Source organism: Lupinus angustifolius, chromosome LG05 (assembly GCF_001865875.1).
Source record: "Lupinus angustifolius cultivar Tanjil chromosome LG05, LupAngTanjil_v1.0, whole genome shotgun sequence".
In the NCBI taxonomy this organism is placed as follows: Eukaryota; Viridiplantae; Streptophyta; class Magnoliopsida; order Fabales; family Fabaceae; genus Lupinus; species Lupinus angustifolius.
The window spans coordinates 16813193-16834183 of record NC_032013.1 but is presented as its reverse complement, the minus strand read 5'-3'; the positions used below and the strand labels follow the sequence as shown (position 1 = coordinate 16834183).

At 32.9% G+C, this 20991-nt stretch overlaps 2 protein-coding genes across 2 annotated transcripts; both read left to right on the top strand.

Annotated features, from left to right (window-relative positions):
- On the top strand, nucleotides 1114-3195 carry LOC109347916 (putative pentatricopeptide repeat-containing protein At1g03510). The gene has a single exon (XM_019588031.1). The coding sequence runs from the start codon at nucleotides 1145-1147 to the stop codon at nucleotides 2435-2437; it is 1293 nt and encodes a 430-aa protein (XP_019443576.1). The 5' UTR covers nucleotides 1114-1144; the 3' UTR covers nucleotides 2438-3195.
- On the top strand, nucleotides 14450-15294 carry LOC109347191 (AT-hook motif nuclear-localized protein 19-like). Its single transcript, XM_019586904.1, has one exon. It carries the CDS (start codon nucleotides 14490-14492, stop codon nucleotides 15090-15092), a length of 603 nt encoding a protein of 200 aa, XP_019442449.1. The 5' UTR covers nucleotides 14450-14489; the 3' UTR covers nucleotides 15093-15294.

Below are 20991 nucleotides of genomic sequence, written 5' to 3'. Positions count from 1 at the left end.
GAGCATTTCAAGTACCAAATTCATCATAATATATAGTGTAATATGTATGCACTGATAGCTTAAAGATTTATAAACAGTTAGTGCACTATTTATTATATATTTATATCACTTTTATTTTAGAGTCAATAATGACTAAATATGAATGATATATGATGTATTGATTGTGTATAAATTTTTTACGCTGTGAATTGCATATATATTTTTCTCTTTTATATAATGTAGAATGTTAACAATTTTTAATAGGGGTGACTAGGATTGGTCCCTCAGGACTTGACCCACAACACAAACACAAAGATGTAATAGACTCATTTTCCATTTCCTCAGCAGGTGTTGGGTTAGGATGTTCCTTTTCCTGAATGCTTATGTTTATCATGTTTCATGTCATTCAAAAACAGTTTCTTTAAGTCACTGTAAATTACTAGTTTATCATGTACAAAACAAAGTGTATGTGTAGAATGCTTATAGCATTAACTAAGAAGCATTACAATAGATTCATCCCGATAACAAAAAATGCTTTTGTACCTCATTCTCTAATAGCAAGTTCAAGTAAGGTTTAAATTTGGGTCCACAAACACTATGACACTGTTATCTCAAGGATTTTCGAGCTGCTGAAACCATATTGTGACCGCTATCATGGTCAGATCATTAATGTCTATAATTGTCTGAAACATCAAGGATTTAGGCGTTTCTAAACTGCCACTGAAACAATTATTTAAAACCTTAAGTTATAAAATAGTACAGTTTCTAGGTTGATAATCAATTTCTACCGTAACTTGATAAAAAGCCTTTGAGTAACCCAGGTCTGTCCTAGTCTTCTAGAAGTGGCAACCTGCAGTAAGTAAGTGCCTCATGTCTAGAAAATGCTTCTAATCTGCATGGCTTGAGAGGGAGAAAGTAACCTCCCTCACAACATGACTCACAATAAGTCCAGGTCCAATAACTTCATTCCACACTGTACAAAATAAAGGTTTATATAACCCGATTGATAATTCAATAATTGGATGTATCATGGGCTTGTGGGTCTATAATGGGCCTGGGTTATCCATGATAATACGGCATCCACATTTAATGAAATGATACACCAAGAATCACATTTCTCTATCACTATGGTCATTACATAGCCCGACGAGGGTGCAAGAAACCAATGATGAGTTCCTATTCAAACACCCATCTACGCTTACTCTCTTTCACAAAGCTCATATCTTCTCACATCAACCACTCTCGCCACGACCAAGCCCTCTCTGTTTTCCACCATATCCATTCCTCTCTCGCCATCTCACTTGACCCACACGTTTTCTCCCTCATCCTCAAATCCTGCACAACCATCAACAACCCCCAACTTGGAATTTCCATCCATGCCCACGTCACCAAAGCCTCTTTTCTCTCAAACCCATTTGTTGCAAGCGCTCTTGTTGACTTATATGGGAAATGTGTCTCACTTTCGTTCGCACGCAGACTGTTTGATGAAATTCCTAACAGAAACGTTGTTGTGTGGAATGCTATGATATCGCTGTATGCGCATTCGGATGAAGTGGACACTGCCTTGCAGCTGTTCCGTGTCATGGATGTTGTGCCGAATGAATCGACTTTTAATTCGATTATTGCTGGTTTGGTGGGGTTGAATGATGGGCCGGTTAAGGCTATAGCGTTTTATCGAAAGATGGTTGAGCTTGGGTTGAGGCCGCATTTGATTACGCTTCTTGCTCTGCTTCCTGCTTCTGTTGGTGTAGCGGCGCTGAATTTGGTAAAGGAGATTCATGGTTATGCGATAAGGAGTGGGATTGATCCACACCCTCAGTTGAGTAGTGGTCTAGTAGAGGCGTATGGTCGATGCGGTTGCTTGAAAAATTCCGATACTGTGTTTTGGAGGATGAGAGAAAAAGACGTTGTTGCGTGGAGTAGCTTAATATCTGCATATGCACTGCATGGTGAGGCAAGGACTGCATTAGAAGTTTTCGAGAAAATGCAATTGGCACAGGTGCGGCCTGATGGGATCACCTTTCTTGCAGTATTGAAAGCTTGTAGCCATGCTGGATTAGCTGATGAAGCTTTATGTTATTTTACAAGAATGCACAAAGATTACGGTGTCAAACCAGATAGTGATCACTATTCGTGTTTAGTGGATGTTCTAAGCAGGGCAGGAAGGGTACATGAAGCATATAAGGTTATACAAGAGATGCCTGTGAAAGTGACTGCCAAAGCATGGGGTGCGCTTCTTGGGGCATGTCGGAATTTTGGAGAGTTGAATTTGGCAGAGATTGCTGCGAGAGCTTTATCAGAGGTTGAGCCTGACAACGCTGCCAATTATGTTCTGTTGGCAAAAATGTATGCAGGTGTTGGAAGACAGGAGGATGCACAAAACGTTGTAAGGGAAATGAAAGAGCGCGGAGTGAAGCCAACGGCAGGCAGTAGCTGGGTCGTATATTCGCAGTTATGACACACTTAGCTACCTGTGATTTCATCTCAAATGGATGCCCTTGGAAAAAGGATGAACACATTAATAAACACAAAGGCCTTTTCTTAAGGAAGGATGCAAAATTAGGAACGACTTTTGCGTCAAATGCGTTATAAATGTTTGTGCAAATAGCAACTGTCATGCTGTATGAAGTTGAGATCAAGACTTGCAGATACCAGAGGTAAGGTAGGAATAGAAACCTGCAACTCTTCTTAAGGTGCTGCTGATATGGATTGGATTCCCCTTGTATTTGCTTTGCCCCTAACATAACTACGCCATTTTAAGATACAAATAGACAAACACCCTTTGCAAGAGGGTACCCATTCCCTACACTAGGTCCCTCATTCATGCAATTAAATGATTCAAAACCATGCTTGTACATTGGTTATGCAATTAAGAGTAGTATTTCCCCCTTCTTAAAGTTGGTGATCTAGTGAGAGATAGCAAGAATTTTCTATTCTCATCAAATGACTAAATAGTTTGTTCCCCTTGCCTTGAATATGAATCAAATTCAAAACTTACTTGAATATGTTGAGAACCACTTATAATTGAAACTGAAACTTGAATGAAGTATCTAGAACAGCATAATATACAAGTATATATGTACGGCTACTATTGAACTCTTTGTTGATGAAAAAAGAATTACAGACAACATATGATATATGATAGAAGTATTGAACTCTTTGATTTGATATTTTATTATCTGCAATCACAATAGACCTCCCATTTACTCAAGAAAAAAGCATGAACATTAATTTTCTTCCTTGCCCCTTCCCTCTCAGCACTCGAACATATCTATTTATATAAAATGATGCAATCAATATATTAGTCAAAGTAAAATTTGTGGTTTTTACACTAATGTTTAATTTGTTTAGCCATATGTTAGGTAGCTGGAATAATTGACTGGAACATTGATAAATCTGAGTACCGAGACTGCTTTTATTGGTCCGTGTTACACAATAGCAAATCTTGATGCAAAGTTTAGGGGACAACAATATTTAATTACAGTTTATCATAGTAGTTTCAGTTTTTCTCTCTTATGAACTATTATTATTTATTTATTTATTATATATCCCTAGTGGATATTCTGTTTGGTATTTAAACATGATCTTTAGAAAGAAATTGTAAATACCATTTTTAGCTGTTAAAGACTTCAAGAAGTCTGCAACTGTACTTAATGGTTTTGGCAGTACCTTGACCATGCAACAATTCACTTCTTGTTTTTGGTCTAAATTGACCAATTCAGAAAGCATTTGAGGCAAATGCCTTGATGAAGTAGCTTTCAAAAGAATAATAATTAGTTGTGATAAAGAAAAATGTTTAAATGCAATTTGTCTCTTAACTTTTGCTCATGTACAATTTTTGTTCCTCCATTCCTCAAAATTTTCTAGTTAGGTAACTTTAGTTCCCTGTTATGTTTTCATCCATATCAGCAGCACCTTGACAACAAGACTTGGTGGTTCATATTTCTTCCTTGCCTGTCACCTTACAAATCACGAGCTCAGCTTCATATAACATGGCATTTTCTTTTTGCACAAACATTCAACTTTTAAGATTATGAAACATTCTTAAAGTACTAAATGCAGAATGTTTTAAATAACGGCTTCGATAGTGGTTTCAGAAAATGCAAAAACCTTGACACTTCAGTCAATTGTGGTGGATGTGACCACAATTTCAGTCATGATACTGTTTCAATGACTCCAAAATCATTGTCAACTTGGCTTCTATAATGGTCGTAGACCCATATTTAAAATCTTGCATAAGGGTTAAAAACCATATCTGATATGTGGTACGCTATGGTTATATGTATTTAAGTACACATTTCATCACTTTTTACGAGATATATGTTATATGGTATTGTGAATTTGGAAAATGATACATATAGTAAATGAAAGAATTATGTACTATGTTAAAAACAATTATTTAGCTATTAAAAAAAATCCCTAGTAATGTACTGATCCAAACAAAAGAGGAGGTCTCTTTGTTGTTGCCTTAGAGCATCATCAAGGAGTGCAACCCAATTTTTGTTCTTAAATGTGTCTTATAGCTTATTTTATAATTGCTCACGTTTGTAAATTAAATAACTTTTCTATTTTTCACTACAATAGTACAACTCACCTTTTATCTTTAAATGACTCCCACAATCTATCCCACATTTATATTTTAATTAAAATATATAATTTAAAAAGATTCATTAAAATTAATTTAAGTTCAACTAAATAAATCAAAGATCATTAATAAAATACATTATAATAGCATAAAGTCGACTAAAAATAAAATAAAGATAAATGCAACATTGCTCAATTATGGTTAATGTCATGTTGAAAATTCTCCCAAATATGTTGAGTCAAATCGGCTTGAAAATGACGGTGGGCAGACTGTCACGAAGTTGAAATCTATTACGTAGGTACTCTTGAAAATTAGGATTGAGATTATTAAATACTTTTATAGGATTATACCCTATTTGGTCATATGAATAATCAAAATCACCATCATATATGTCTCTTTTGTCTTCTACAATTATGTTATGCAATATGATGTATGCATATATTATGCGCCCCACTTGATTATACTACCATGTTCGAGTCGAATTACGTATGATTGCAAATCGTGATTGAAGCACTCTAAATGCTCGTTCAACATCCTTTCTTGCACTTTCTTGTTTTTTAGCGAACAATTTTCTTTTATCTCCTTGTGGCATTTAGATGCTTTTCACAAAAGTAGCCCATTCAGGTTATATGCCAAAAAAGAAAGATCACCACAAATTAGATTTTATGTTTAAAATCACATTGATATTGTCTCTCCTTTTAGTTTAGTATCCGCATTATTAAATATTGTTGGTGACTCTTGTAAACGACATAACATGTTTTGTGAAAAATACATAATCAATGTTAGACATTGGACAAAAGAGAATTTTTAAGTGGGTAAGGTTTGAATCAAGAAATTAGACTCAAGCGAGCTGCATGCTGATACTTGTTGGGTTTACGTTATACAACTTTAATAAATTTGATATTGATGTATTCTGCTATGTGTGATATGCAACTTAAGAAACTTCATGATTGTTTCTCTGAGACAAATACTCAACTAATTCTTTGTATGTCCTGTTTGAGTCCAACCAATTTGATCTCTAGTTTTGATAAGACAAAACTAGTTGAATTTGTAAAATTCTATCCATGTAATTTTTGTTTAACTATTTTGGTAATACTTGATAATCGACTTGAGACTTATATCATTGATATGTGTAGAAGTGTTGAATGCACTTCTTTGAAAGGAATCAATAATCTTTCATTAAAGTTGGTTGAAAGTGGAAGAACATTGTTTACTCATTAGTTTATCTTCTTTTGAAGGTAGTCATGATTTTACTTGTTAACAAAACAATCATAGAAAAACATTTTCAGCTATGAAGATTATAAAAAAATAGGTTATGTAATCGAATGAGAGATGTATAGATGAAAGAATATCTAATTTCTTATATTAAGCGAGAAATATTCAATAACATTGACAATGAGTTGATTATTCAACGACTTCAAAATATGAACTCGCGTAAAGACCAATTATAAATTTGTAATTTATTTGATTAGTTATATTTAAATTTTATAATTTTTGACATTAATGTTTTCACATTTTTATATATGATGATATGTATTATTTTAGTTTTTAACATATGTTATCCTACTCTTATTTCTTTCATCGCCACATGCTATAGCAACAACTTTTTAGTGGATGACATCATTTAAACCCAATATTCACTCTCTCACTCTGTTTTCTTCACCAACATTCACCACCATCGCCACTCAATGTAGTGGTTAGTACCAACTCAAACTAGCAAGTTACCCGTGCATTCGCACGTGGCAGTATTTTTTGCCGTATGATTAATAGCATATATATTTCTCATGCATTCGAATAGATAAAAATACATATTTCCTAAACCATTGTTGGTTTCATGCATAGTCGAAACAGATGTTTCAAAAATATTAAACTGAAATCATAAATAAACAACTACAAAATAAACAATTATAATAACAAAAAGTTTTGATATTAATTACCTCTAATTAAACAATGATATAAACTGTCAATGTACACCGTTTATGACTCCAAAAATTAACAAAATAAATATATGTTTGCAACATGTGTAAAGGGGCCATGGTAGCAAAAAATATGGTCATGTATGTGACTGCAGAACCATCCAAAATATATACATAAAACATAAATAATCATTCATTTTTCAAAGTGCTCCTTAGTCGAACAAACTCAATCAGGATTGCTGTAAAATTAAAAACAAAAACAAATAAATTATAGCTCCATTAAAAAAACAATTATCATGGTTGGTAATGAAAGTGAAACCAACAACACAATACAATTAACAGAAATGATGAACAAAAATGAAATAGATTCAAATATATAATAGAATAAAAAAATATGAAGAGATGCAAATCACATCATGAAGCAAAAATGCTTTGGTAAATGAAGAGTTAACATCAATCAGTGTTATTTTGGTCATAAAAATAAACAAATGGTTTAATAGGTAATAACTGAAAAGTCATATATAATATGTAATTGTGCACATTTTAAAATGATTATGGGTTATTATTGATGATATCAATTTATGTAAAAATCATATATAGTGGTGTTATTATTATTCATTAATTCATTAATTAAGCAGATGATAGGAAATATCAAATAGGTATGAATTGACTTTGATTATGTATTGTAGGGTGTATGGTAGGAAGTAGAGCCTTTTGAGAGGGAATATTTTTGCTAAGAGCTTGACACGTGACATAAAAGAACCTTATTTTCATATATAGTTATAGATTGAAGCTTATTTTAATGTTCAAATCACTCCAATTTTGGTAAGAAATCCCTAATTTTATTATTCATCTACTACACTTATTAATCTTAAATCTCTAATTGTATTTTTTATTTTTCTACTGATTTCCATAAATATATACAAATCTCTAACTTGAGTTTTTAAGTGGTTTATTTTTTTTTTTCTCAGTTTGCTTTATTTATGGTTCACACAAGGTTCAATGGCGTTGTGTGTCTTTTTAATTAGGAATTCTTAGTAATAGATTTGCCATTTAGGAAGAAGTAGGTCAGGATAATCCTAAATGACTTTTTGGAAAAAATGAATGAAGAAGGACTGAAGGCACTTTTTTTCATATTAATATCGTGGAACAAACACCACAAAAATAAAATAAAGTACAAATAAATATGTTATAGGTACACCCAATATTTTAAATTGCGGTTATTGAGGCCGATGCAATGCAGATGTAGCCGTTGTGGTGTAAATGTTTTTGTGATTAAAAAGTATTTTTGAATCCAATGCATTTGTGTTGTGGTCCGATGTGGTCACATCATTGTGATTCGAAGTCACATCATAATTGCAGTGTGATGTGATTACGACGGTCACCACAACCGTAATATTACGGCCATTATAAATGATGTGATCCGTAATTTAAATCATTGGTATACCATTTTCATTATTCATGTTTATAAATATCTATCATGCAATGATTATATATTTTGAAAATCAAATAACTACTTAGAGAGAATCAATTTTTACCATAAGATATTGTTATAGCAACTGTTTGAAATGTCAAGTGATAGATAACAAAATGACAATAAAATTGCAATCATTACCCTTATCTTTCATCATTGTTGATCCTATGATTGCGCACCATTATGTGAAATAGAAAAACATTAACATCACGTGAAAACAATGTGATAGGATAAGTATATAGAGATTTATAAATGTATATATGTATTTTTGCATAGAATCCTCTCAACTTTATGTATACTAGCGTGTTGACATGCACTATCGTGCCTGCTTCCTATCGTTTGTAATGTATAGTTTGTATTTTATAAATTTAAATATAATTTTTTGTGCTAAATTTACGGTTGAATTTATTCAATTGGTCTAATATTCAATTTTTTTAAATACACTTTTAAAATAAGAAGATAATAATGATAAAATAAGAAAATAATATTATATGGTTTTTTGGTAGAAATAAAAAGATATTGAGGGCAAAATAGGAAAACACAAATTACACCATGATGAGTGGTTATTTTGTGTTTTCCCTTTATTAATAGTATAGATAATTCAATTAAGCTTGTATAAGAGAAGCTACAACAATCCTCATAAGATATGTCTCTCTGTTTTCTTATAATGTAGTCATATTTGAGATATTAATCAGCTTTGCTACAAATATATTGTCTTAAATTTATATTTTCAGTTGTGAATCCTTGAACACTTTGAATATAATGTAATCCAAATTAGAACATTTTGTTTGAGTTGTGGATCCTTGAATTTATATTTTGTTTTTGGGTGAAGGTTACAATGTGCCATTTATGTTTTGGTGCAGTCATGGACCTTAGGGGTGAGAATGGACCTAGATATCGACCGAGTTAGTCTTTAGACCTGAATCTAGTTCCGACTAAATATAATGCATACTCATTTTAGATAAAATTTTCTGAATATTATTTATTATGATGAATATGTAATTTGATATATAAAACGATATATGTATATATATTAGTAATCATGTATATAAGATAAAAAATAAGGGAGTCAATGATACTTTCGACCAAAAAAGTGTCATTACTCTGTACAAATTTGAATAGGAACACATACGAACATGATGAATGAGTGGTCAAGGGAGATGTCAGGTCATGTTTGGTCCCTATTGAACCATAAATATAGACAAGTCGAGTTGGGTCATGTTGACCCCTACTCGACCCTAAATGTTGACCGAGTCTACTTTTTGAATCCGAACCTGACCCTAGATCCGATGAGAACTGACCCAATTCAGGCCCGATCATGATCGGGTCATACCAGGTGAGTGGTTAGGGTCGGGTTCTGCTCACGCCTAATGGAGCATAATAAAGTTGTCATTTTACCCGTAAAAAAAATTGACAACATTGCTCTCATCTCCTTTTTGCATCATCCTTGTTCCTCACCCCACCCTTAACCTCCATGGCGGAGGGTGGATCTGAAAAGTAGAAATGGTTGCAATGTGGTGTAGGGCAGTGACATGATTAGGGATTTTTAGGCAAAGTGGTGCAAGTGTATAGAACAACACAACCATTAAACTAATACAAAACAATGACCAATAGATGAGTTTGGCAAAATGAACTAAAGAGTTAGATCAATGTTTTAAATTACGGTTGCGGTTGTATTTACTCAGATTGCGGTCATTGTGATGTAGATTGCAACCGCTGCTGCCAAAATATGGTCCGATGTGATTTCATTATGACCCATTGCAGCCACATCATTGTAATTCGGTGTCACACCGCAATTGCAGTATGATGGAGTGTGCAATTTGGAACACTGAGTTAGATGAATGATAAAAAGCTAGTTTGAACCTTTAAAGTTGGGAGTTGAAAACTTTGGTTGACAAGTTAGCTTATTGAGTTGCAAGTATTGATAAAATAAGTTTCATATTGAAGTCTGTTAAATTTCTATTCCCAACTCGCATCTAGTGGGAAAAGATTTATTAAGGCAGTAATCAATAACTATACAATTGATAGTATTGATGCTTTCTTTTTGTGTGTAGGAGCTGATACATTTCTTTGACATATGTTGGTACATTTAGTGCTAGTATTTTTTTGTTAGACTATTAGATAGTAAAGGTATTCTCGCTCACGTGTATTAGTTACTTTTTAACACTCTGCATGAGAAATAAAGTATCAATTCCCATTTATTCTATCCAGATTTTCCTCCTTGGTAAAATTTAGTGTGTGATTTTATGCTACTTGAACCTTTTTATTGTGACTGGATTTATCTAAGATAATAAGCCTATTATTTGTGAGATTCTATTCAAGGTCTGTGCAACTATGCCTTATCTAATATTCGTTTTAGTGGTTTTGAATTTGAAGCAGTGATAAATACTATTGCGTTAATGGAAGAAGAGAAAGAAGACTTAGTGAGCGTTAGGAGTCCTATATTGAGTAGAATAACAAACTCAACGTGATACTTAAACTATGAGACTTTCTCACTTAATAGACTAGTTTTTTGAGTTGGGAGTCCTAACAATTGGTGCTTTCATTGAGAGCTGTGTCACAGGAAGGACTACCTATAGGCTGGATTAAGGTACATTACCGAATAGTGATAGGTGAGTGAAGCCTCTAGAACAGAAATGACTACCATCGGGTTAGTGTCGATAGAGTAAAAACCGTCGTTGGCGTTGACCCTTATAGGAGGCGACAATGTTAGGAGTTCCACATTGAGTAGAATAAGAAACTCAACATGGTACTTAAGCCATGAGGTTCTCCCACCTAATAGACTAATCTTTTGGGTTAGTTTCTGCTCATGTGATTTAGTCCTAACATGAAGCTAACACGAGTAGTATTGGGTGGACGGTTGGAAGTTAAAGCATGGGAAAGAGCATGCCTCACAACGACACCGTACTATATGACCAGGTCACTCTCACTAGTCACTCACTACTATTTGAGGGTTTAGTTAACTGTTAATTGTAGTTAGTATTATCTTATTGTATTGACATATTACACTGCTTACTGCCAGTGACTTTTGTATGCTTTAATATGTTGGGACCCTAGATTAGATATTGTTTTTTCTTCTCATTTTTAGAGGATTTTGGGGTCTTTAGGGTAGGAACGTTGACACTATTGAGTATTACAGATCCATTATTACAGAACTTGATAAAATGGTAAATCATGTTTGTTTCTCTCTTCTACAATATTTTAACTTTTCATCTTTAATTCTTCTTTTGTTCTTAAAACTTGCAATATCTCTTTTAACAGGTTGCTGAAACCGCAGCTGAGACAAAGAAGAGTGACCATGTCTTGAGAAAGTTGGAAAAGGGTACACAAATGGTGTCCCATTTCCTGTCTCAAGCCAATCATATATTAACAAGTGGATAAAATAAAATTTTAAAAAACAAAAAGTAATAAAATGAAACACTCTGATTGACTTAGGATATGGAGTGAGACACCATTTAAAACAGGTGATTTCCATCCACACAAAACCGAGTTCTATATCCTCATGTTGAAGAACAATTTGGAGGTGGTCGCCTTTTAGCTTGTATCTCATTTCGACCTTGCCAATGTGGCCACATTTGTGCAGACTTTTTTAATTCTTAACTAGCAAGTTACCCGTGCATTTACATGGGGCGATATTTTTTATTTTATGGTTAAAAACACACATGTTACACATGAATTCACATGGTTAAGAACACACATGTTACTCGTACATTCATATGATTAAAAACATACATGTTACCCATGCATTCGTATTATTAAGAACAAATATGTGACCCGTGCATTTTAATGGTTAAAAACACATATGTTACTCGTACATTCACATTGCTAAGAATACACATGTTACCCTACATTCGCATAGTTAAACACAAATATTACCCGTACATTCACATTGTTAATAACACATGTGTCACCCGTATTACCAAAGCAAGTACAATTTTATAAAATGATTACATATTCATCAATAAAACTACTTAGCTCCAATGACTGATGTTAATTATATTCCTCAGACAAAGTAAAAGATAATATTTTGAAAGAGAACCAGTTGAGAGAAAAAAGGTTCATGAGTAGTGTGGTGTGAAAGGAGAATACATCCTTAGAGATAAATGAATGTGCCACTCTTCTTCATCCCTAAGTGGTAGTATGGTGTGAAAGGAGAATGGATGTTTGTGAATTATGAGAGATGAATACAAAAACACACTCTAGAGCTTTAGTATCAACATATAGAATGGGGATCACCTGTCCCAAAATCAGTGTGTCTCCATGTCCCAAGGCAATAGGATTTTTCCAAGTAATGTATATATGTTACTTTAAGTTTTTAAATTTTTCTTTTTTAATGAAGTGTCAATTTTTTTATTGGACAGGAACAGAAAAATGGACAGGAATGGGGACAGGTGATCTGTGTCCCAACATATATAGAAAAATGAAAGACATTAGATAGTGAGCCTACATATCCAAATTAACACCAAAAAGTTAACATGCATAAGTTAGAATGAAAGAAGTAAGGAAAATATTGAGCTAAAAATTGCAAAAAAAAGTTCATTTTTACCCTTATCCATCCAGGAAAAATGGCCAAAAAAGTTGATATTAAAACTAAAAATTGCAAAAACAATTCAAAATAATACCAAGAAATTCGAAATAAGGTGTAATGATAAATCATACAAAAAATGTTATCTTGAACTCAAAAAAAATAAAATAAGCTTCATCCAACAAACAATGGCAAAAAAATGTTAATTTGTCAAGTAAAAATGTTACCTTGTTAGTAAAAATTGAAAATACATACTTTTAGTGAATGAGTGACTATGAACAGAGGTGAGTGTGAGATGTTAGAAAACACTACTATAATCTTACACCTCTTTAAACATAAATAATTAGAAGCTATAAGATCTCATGATGAAGAAGGTTGAGTGAGTGATATAATGTACATAAAGGAAGTTGTAAGAGAAACCATACATGGTAACAAAGAACCCATCGATTTGTTGAGAAAAACTCATACCTCTAAAAAATGCAAAAGAAGGTTTTGGTGATTTTGAGATTGGAAAAATGGAGAGAAAGATTGGAAAATGGAGAAAGAAAAGTCAATGGAATTTGAAATGAATGGACTATACAAAAAGAGGAGATGAATGAAGTAGAGAGCATGTATAAAATAATGTCTAATAAAAAAATCATCTAAATAGTGAAAGGTAAAACCATGGATAAAATCTAAACCTATTTGCCACGGGCACTAGTGAAGCAAAATCAAAACATTAGCGATGGTTAAAATTGTGCCGAAATATCTTAAAACACGGTTAGGTAAATGTTACCATACTTTTGGAAGCATAACTATTGTCTAAATTGACTCTGGCTAATATTAGACATTGTTGATTAATTGTCTTATTAGAAATTCCTTATTTTGAGGAAATGTTTCTAAAATTTGATTAAGGTTTAAACTATAAATTGATACTTTTGTTCAAATATTTACCCTTGTATTTTTCAAAATTTTAAGAGCACTCGTTTTTATTTCATCTTAAGATGTGAAGATGTCAAGCAATATTGTGAGGATCGGATCAGATTGGATGGTCCGACTGCTCTGATTGTTGACAGACTTGAAAACGAATATAGTTTGTCATCTTAACTGAATGAGGGGTTGGACCGCTTTCAATCGGGAAAATCTCGTCCTTAACCAAATGAGGGGTTGAACCGCTTTGAACTAAGAAAATCTTGTCTGACCTTGTTAAACTCGATTAAATCGAAATAACCTGGATAGTAATCCGAACGATTCACTTAAAATAAAAAAGTTGAACACTACTCAAATATTTTATTTTACTTCCGTCCAAAAAAGATGAAGAAATATTGCTTCAATATAATTATGCATAATTATGAATTAAATTTTTTTTTGCATTTAAATATATTTAGAGATAATTATTAATTATATATCAATCACCCGATCCAATTGGAAAGTTTAACCATTTAAACTGGTTAAACCTAATATGTGACCTCTCACGATTTGATATCTTTCTCGACTTTTATATCATTAATATCAAGATCATGCCTTGATCTATGTGCTGGATGGTGATGAATTACAGAACTTTGTGGTTGTCCAACACATAAGTAAAGATGATGATAAAAACGTTACGCAAGAGAGATTTCTGTTACAACTATTCTAAAAATAAAATGAATTTACATTAAATGACATATGAATTAAATAATAATAAAATAATATATATAATATACAATATCATAATATATTATATATAATAACATTGTATAATATATATATATATATATATATTATATTAACTATAGTTGTGCTAACCTTAGAGAGTAATACTGATGTATGCCCCACCTTGTCTTGTCCATACAGTCCAACCCCAGTACAAATAAATAAACATACCCTAATTAGATAACTCCTTAAATCATCTTCATTTTTTATTATTATTTTTTCATTTTAGTTTTTACCTTTTTAGTTTATATTGGTTACTCCCCACAAACCATAGTAGTATATATACTAATGCCCCTAAGAGTTTCTACATTTGCATTTGTTTTCCTATTCACAATCATGCTTAACAAAAACAATAGCGACAAAGACAATACCGTCACACGCCGCTCTTTTGGTCGTCCTCGGGGCTCAAAAAATAAACCGAAACCACCAATTGTTGTAACCAGAGTGAGCCCCAGCGCATTCAAAAGCAATGTCTTTGAGTTTGCAAGTGGAGTCAACATTGCTGAAAGCTTGCTTTGCTTTGCTAGCACCCATCAAAGAGGATTATGTGTTCTTAGCGCCACTGGAACTATCACTGATGTCACTCTCCAGCAAGGAGATGGCACTAACATGGTGTTTCGTGGCCAGTTTGGTATAATAATTATGAATGGTTTGTTTGTTCCACCAGGATCATCCCCATCTGGATTAACTAGTTTAACTGTTTACCTCGGTAGAGATCATGGAAGAATGATTGGAGGAATGGTGGTGGGACCGTTGGTGGCTTCAGGACCTGTTATGGTAATGGCTGCTACTTTTGCTAATGCAATCTATGTGAGAAACCCTTTATCCAATAACCATAATGATGAGGATGGGTTGTTAGGCGGTTTTGGTGGTGGCGATGATGGCAACTATAATTCTTTTGGAAAGAAGGGAGGTAGTTCTTCAAAAATGTGTAACTAGTAATGCATGAAACTTATTTGGTTTAATGTCATGGTTGAGGCCATCTACTTTACATGGAACTCTTAATTTCTCTTATTTGTCTTTTGTGTTTATTAATTAGTCGTAGAATTAAGCAAGTTATTTAAAAACTATTCTCTGTTTTTAATTTATCGTATGGAAGTTATTTTAATTTATGTCTATTTTATATAATCTTTTTCCAATAGATGTAATTGGTAGAAGTAGTAAGTGTTTTTTTTCCGTAGTAATGTTTGAGTTTATGTATTGTGAATGAAAAAATAGATATCAATATTTTAGTTTTTATGTTAAATGTAGTTTTGGACCCTAGAGTTTCATAATTGTGTAATTGTGATCCTTTTTTAATGTGTGTTTTTTACTCTCAAACTTACATGAGCATATACATATATCACTTCCATTAACTTTCTATTGAAAACCCCCACAATGTTTCTTATGTGGAAAATGTTGTCTAAGATAGCATTTCATGTGTTATTCCTATGGTATACTTAGAGTTATAAAATTCACTTTTGGTCCATCATCTTTTTCATTTGTGTAAAATTCACTCCCCCCATTTTTTGTGTAATTTTCATCATTTAACTTCTATAATTGTGTAAGAATGACCATCCTTTCAATATGTCTAATGGTGATTTAATATCTTATGAAATGATAACCTCATCTTCTAGAATTGAATATGACGTATATGATGTACCATATACGCTGATAAAAACCATTGTATACTCGTGGAGCATAAAACGAACACAAATAGAAATGGAAGAATAATGTCGTTTTGATATGAAAAACTTATTAACAATGATGTATGTCTCATCTTCTCTAATGTACACAATCCAACCCTACTATATAAATAAAAAAAAATCTAATTAGCTAACTCCCAAAATCTTCTTGGTTTTTAGTTTGTTTTTTCCACGTGAATCGTCCTCACCTGGATTAACTAGTTTTACCATTTATCTCGCAAGAGGTTAGGGAAGAAATGACCAGCAACTCGGTGGTGGGACTATAGTCATAGAATTGAACATGTTACTTAAAGACTGTTCTTTATTTTTAATTTGTAGTCTTTTGATGTCATTTTAATATATGTCCATTTTCCAGGTTTGAGCTTTAATATTGTGAATGAAAAAAAATTAGCACTTTATTTTTAGATTAAAATGAAGTTTTGGTCCCTCGAGTTTCTCGATTATGCGTTTGTAATATCCCTTTGTTTTTATGTGTGATTTTCATTCTCAAACTTACATAAATGTGTGAAAAATAGTCATTCTCTTAACTTTCCATTCAAACATTATTAGTGTTTCCAACATGACAAATGTTGCCTAACATAATAATATGTGTCATTCTTATTCTTATGTGGTACCCAAAATTATAGTCTTTACTTTGGTCCTTCATCTTTTTTAATTGTGTGGAATTTGTCTCCCTATTTATTTATGCACTTTTCATCATTTAACTTATATTATAGTTCATCCTTTTAATATACCTAATTAAAATTTAATAACTTATGTAATGCAAATATCATATTATAGAATTGAATGTGAAATACTTATTGTCCCATGAATGTTGACGATGATACTATTGATAATGAGCGCTTCTAAACCCGAGTCGCGAGGAAAGATATTGCACAAGATGTAGTATCCCTTTTAAACTCTTGAAAATAATATATTTAAATAATTTTAAAAAGATTTCAAAAGATTTAATTATTTTTTTATTAAACTTGAACTAATTACTAATTATTTTATTTTATTATAAGGGAAAATATTTATTATTATTATTTATTCAAAAATTAACAAAATCTTTTAATTAAATAATAATTAAATAAACCTAAATAAAATAAAATTAAGAAATAAGTGCAATGAATGACCTAATCTTTACGAAAGTGACATGAACATGTTGCGAATAGGAGTGGTGGGTCTGAATTTGCGGTGGGGATAGGCTAATGATTCACTCACCAGACATGAAACTGAGATGGAAGCAAACCAATGAAGTCTATCCACACATTCAATGTTCAACCGATAAGTGTTGTCATGAGGCGACAAACACGAAATGATATGATGGGTGGTTTGCTGATTATCTGGTGGTTTCACGACCTGAATAACATGTGTCGCATCTAGAGAGCGACACACGACAACATTTTGGCCGATGTTTGGTGGATAGCCAATCGGGTCGGGCCATATGTACTAGGCATTTTCTACGGGAGACAAGATGACATAAGTGGAGGTGTACAAAATGTAGATTTGACTTCCTACACATGCAGATCGAGGCATGACTAGTGATGGTGGAGCTAAAACAATGAACTGGACAAAAAACCTAGGCGAAAATATCATTTTTTATTATTAGTTTGTTTTGGTTTTCCCCCTATGATTTTCTAGATCTATCTGATCTCTTTATCCCTCTTTTTTATAGGTTTCCAACTTAAATTTATACACGTACATTATGTATCGCACCAACTATTGGCCCGTCCAATGGCAACAACACTCCTTTTGGAAAGAATAAACTGATCCTTCAAATGTGCAACAAGTTAAGCAGTAATCTTATTCAATTTATTGTCATGGTTGAGGCCAACTATCTTACGAGGAACTCTTAATTTTTTTTATATATCTAAAGTATTTATTAATTAATCATATAATTGAGCAAATTACTTCAAGACCATTTTGTATTTTTAAGAGTAAATACTCATTTTCGTCCCTAATGTGATTGACAAATGAAGATTGTGATTGGTTAGCGTACTGCTCTTCGGACACCAAGTTGAATACATATCAAATGAAAACATAGAATCCTGAACATACTTTTTGTGCGACCTTCCAAAACAAGTCTGCAAGTTGGGATTGGGTTGCAAAATGGTTGGAAGCAAAATTGGTAACTCAACCTGATTTAAAAAGGAAGGAAGCTATAAGCTTGATGAAGGAGGATTACATGTTGCATTTGGACAACAAAAAGGTGAGCAGGGCCTTGAAGCTTGTTAGAGAGGTCATTGAAAGGTCTAAGATAAAACAGTGCGGCTAATTATGAGATTACTTTGAAGAAGTCCAGAAGACAAATAATGAATCAACGACTGCAATGGAGGTGATCCTTATTCCTAATTCACCCATATGTTTAACATACTTTTTATATGTCTCGATGTTTGAAAAGAAGGATTCAAGAATGGTTGTAGACCAATGATAATATTAGATGGTTGTTTTTGAAAGGATATTATTGCGGACAACTCCTGTCTGTTGTTGGACAAGATGCTAACAACCAGTTTCAAGTGATTGTCTATGCTAAGGTGGATTCAGAGACCAAGGGCAATTGTAAATGGTTTTTTTCTCTACTTGAATAGTCTTTGGGATCACAAGACATGTATGGCTAGAACTTTATTTCAGACCAACAAAAAAAGGTTTGAGCCTGCCATGCCATTGCTAAGGTTATGCCACATGCACATCATAGGAATTGTGTGCTGCACATTTGGAAAATTTTCATCAAATCTTTTAAGGACAAGGAGCTAAGAGGTGTTGCATGGGAACTGGCCAAGTGCATCATGTTGGTGAATATAATGATGGTATGACAAAGTTGAAGAAGAAACATTTAATGTCATGAACCTATCTCAACAATCTTAAGCCTACCTCATGGGTAAAAACATATTACAACCATTGGCCAAAAGTGGACAATATTACCAATAACATGTGTGAAGCGTGGAATGCAAAAAATTACTGAATATTGGGATAAGCCAATTTAACCATGTTGGAGGAGTGGAGGTGTTGTATAATGAGGAGAATGAGACAACATAAAGTAGTAATGAGGAATTGGAAGGGGACACACGTAATTTACATAATCCCTTATATATCTAAATTATTTTGAAGCCCTTATTTGATAAAATTACACTTTACATGCATGGTGTTTGTTGGAAAGTCAAGTTGGTTCATCTAGATTAGAGATTGCCACACAACCCTGAACTGATAGAACCTTGTTATGTTGGTAATTATCATAAGTGAGGGCTTAATTGGGACATAATATAATATTTAGGGACTAATATTGTTTGTTATATTTCTTTTAGTTTGAAGATGATACCCCAGAAACATATGCAATATGCCAGATATCATAATTAACAACAATCATTCAACATCACTATTTTGAACGACGTTATTGAATATGAGGCAGAAAAACATTGACATCGCATATTAAAGCAAGCGCTGTCAATGTGGGTAACTTTAACAACACATTCTTGAAACAACACTGTTGAACATCAGTGATGTTAGTGCTGGCTTGAATGAGTTCTGGTTAACAACGTATGTGATAGGAAGTGTTGTTAATGTACATCTATTCCACAATGCAATGTTAAATATGCGCAGCTGAAGATATAAAGTAATAACGATTTCTTAAATATGTGTTGTTGATTGTATACGACATTTTAAATATCAGAAATATTAATGGTTGAGTGATTATGCGTCTTTTCGTTTCTATGAAAAATTAATTGGTTGCACATCTTCCAAGAACGACGATAATGATTGTCTTTCCATTTGAATCTATAAATGTTGTGGTTCACTCCATGTTCTTTTTCATCAGTAAGTGTATGTGTTTCTATAGTTTTTTTTCCTGCTTCATATACATTTTTTTGTCTCATTCATTGTCTCCTTTTATAATTAGTCATGACACTCAAGGAGATGAAGATATGAGGAAGAAAACACAAAGTAACCAAAAAGAGAGCAATAGAAGGCAAAAAGAAAAAAGGAATGTTTTGTTAAAAGGAATAGAAAAAATCCAGACAGTAGATCTAAACAACTCAAAGTGTTAAATGTGCTGAAGTTGTCAAGGAAGTCTTTAACATCTTTTGATTTGGCAAAGAGTCCAAATTTCAAAAGGAAAATGACTGTTATACAAGATTTATGTGAGATGCAGATTTAATTTGCAAATCATTTAGTTCATTAACATCTACTAAATTATTTAGTTCATTATCAGAATCTTGTCAAGGAGGTCTTTAACATATTTTGATTTGGCAAAAGGACTCAGATTTCAAAAGGAGTGTCTTTGAATTGTAAGTGGAGTCGACATTGCTGAAAGCTTGCTTTACTTTGCTAGCACCCATCAAAGAGGATTATGTGTTCTTAGCACCACCTGAACTGTCACTAACGTCACTCTCTGGCAAGCGGATGACACTAACATGGTGTTTCGTAGCCAGTATGGTATAATAATTATGAATGGTTTGTTTGTTCCACCAGGATCATCCCCATATGGATTAACTAGTTTAACAGTTTACCTCGGTAGAGATTAGGGAAGAATGATTGGAGGAATGGTGGTGGGACCGTTGGTGGCTTCAGGACCAATTATGGTAATGACTGCTACTTTTGTTAATGCAATCTATGTGAGAAGCCCTTTACCCAATAACCACAATGATGAGTGTCGCGCCCCCGATTTTCGGTTACGCGACCACTTTGAGTCGCCACTACATTTTATGGTTAAAAATGTAGAAAAATCTTTAAAGCTCAATCATATTGGGCTTTTGGATTGTGATATCCAGGTTCGGGAGTCGATTACAGATCGAGGAAGGTATTAGCACCTCATCCGCCCGTAATTAAACGGTACCCTTGCCAATTGTATGATTTAAATACTCTTGAATTATTTAAATTTAATTTGTTTACAACAAAAATATTTATTTATTTTTATTTTTTAAGTCTGACAATATTACTTGCTCCTACGTATTCCTATACGTATTAGGAAATCAAGACGTACGTAGTTCTAATTTTAAAATAGTTTGTTGGTAAAATAATTAACTCCTTAAAAAGGGTAAAGCAGCAGAAACCAATGTCCGCACCGCATTCCATTTTAAGGAAGTTTGAAAATAATTATAATATCTTTTTTTAGGCTTTTTATTATTAATTTAAGAATTAATATAGTTTTTAGTTATTTTATTATTACTTTAGGAATT

Excerpts from the sequence above, each read along its gene's own strand:
- LOC109347191 (XM_019586904.1), top strand. The coding sequence starts at position 14,490 with ATGCTTAACAAAAACAATAGCGACAAAGACAATACCGTCACACGCCGC.
- LOC109347916 (XM_019588031.1), top strand. The coding sequence starts at position 1,145 with ATGATGAGTTCCTATTCAAACACCCATCTACGCTTACTCTCTTTCACA.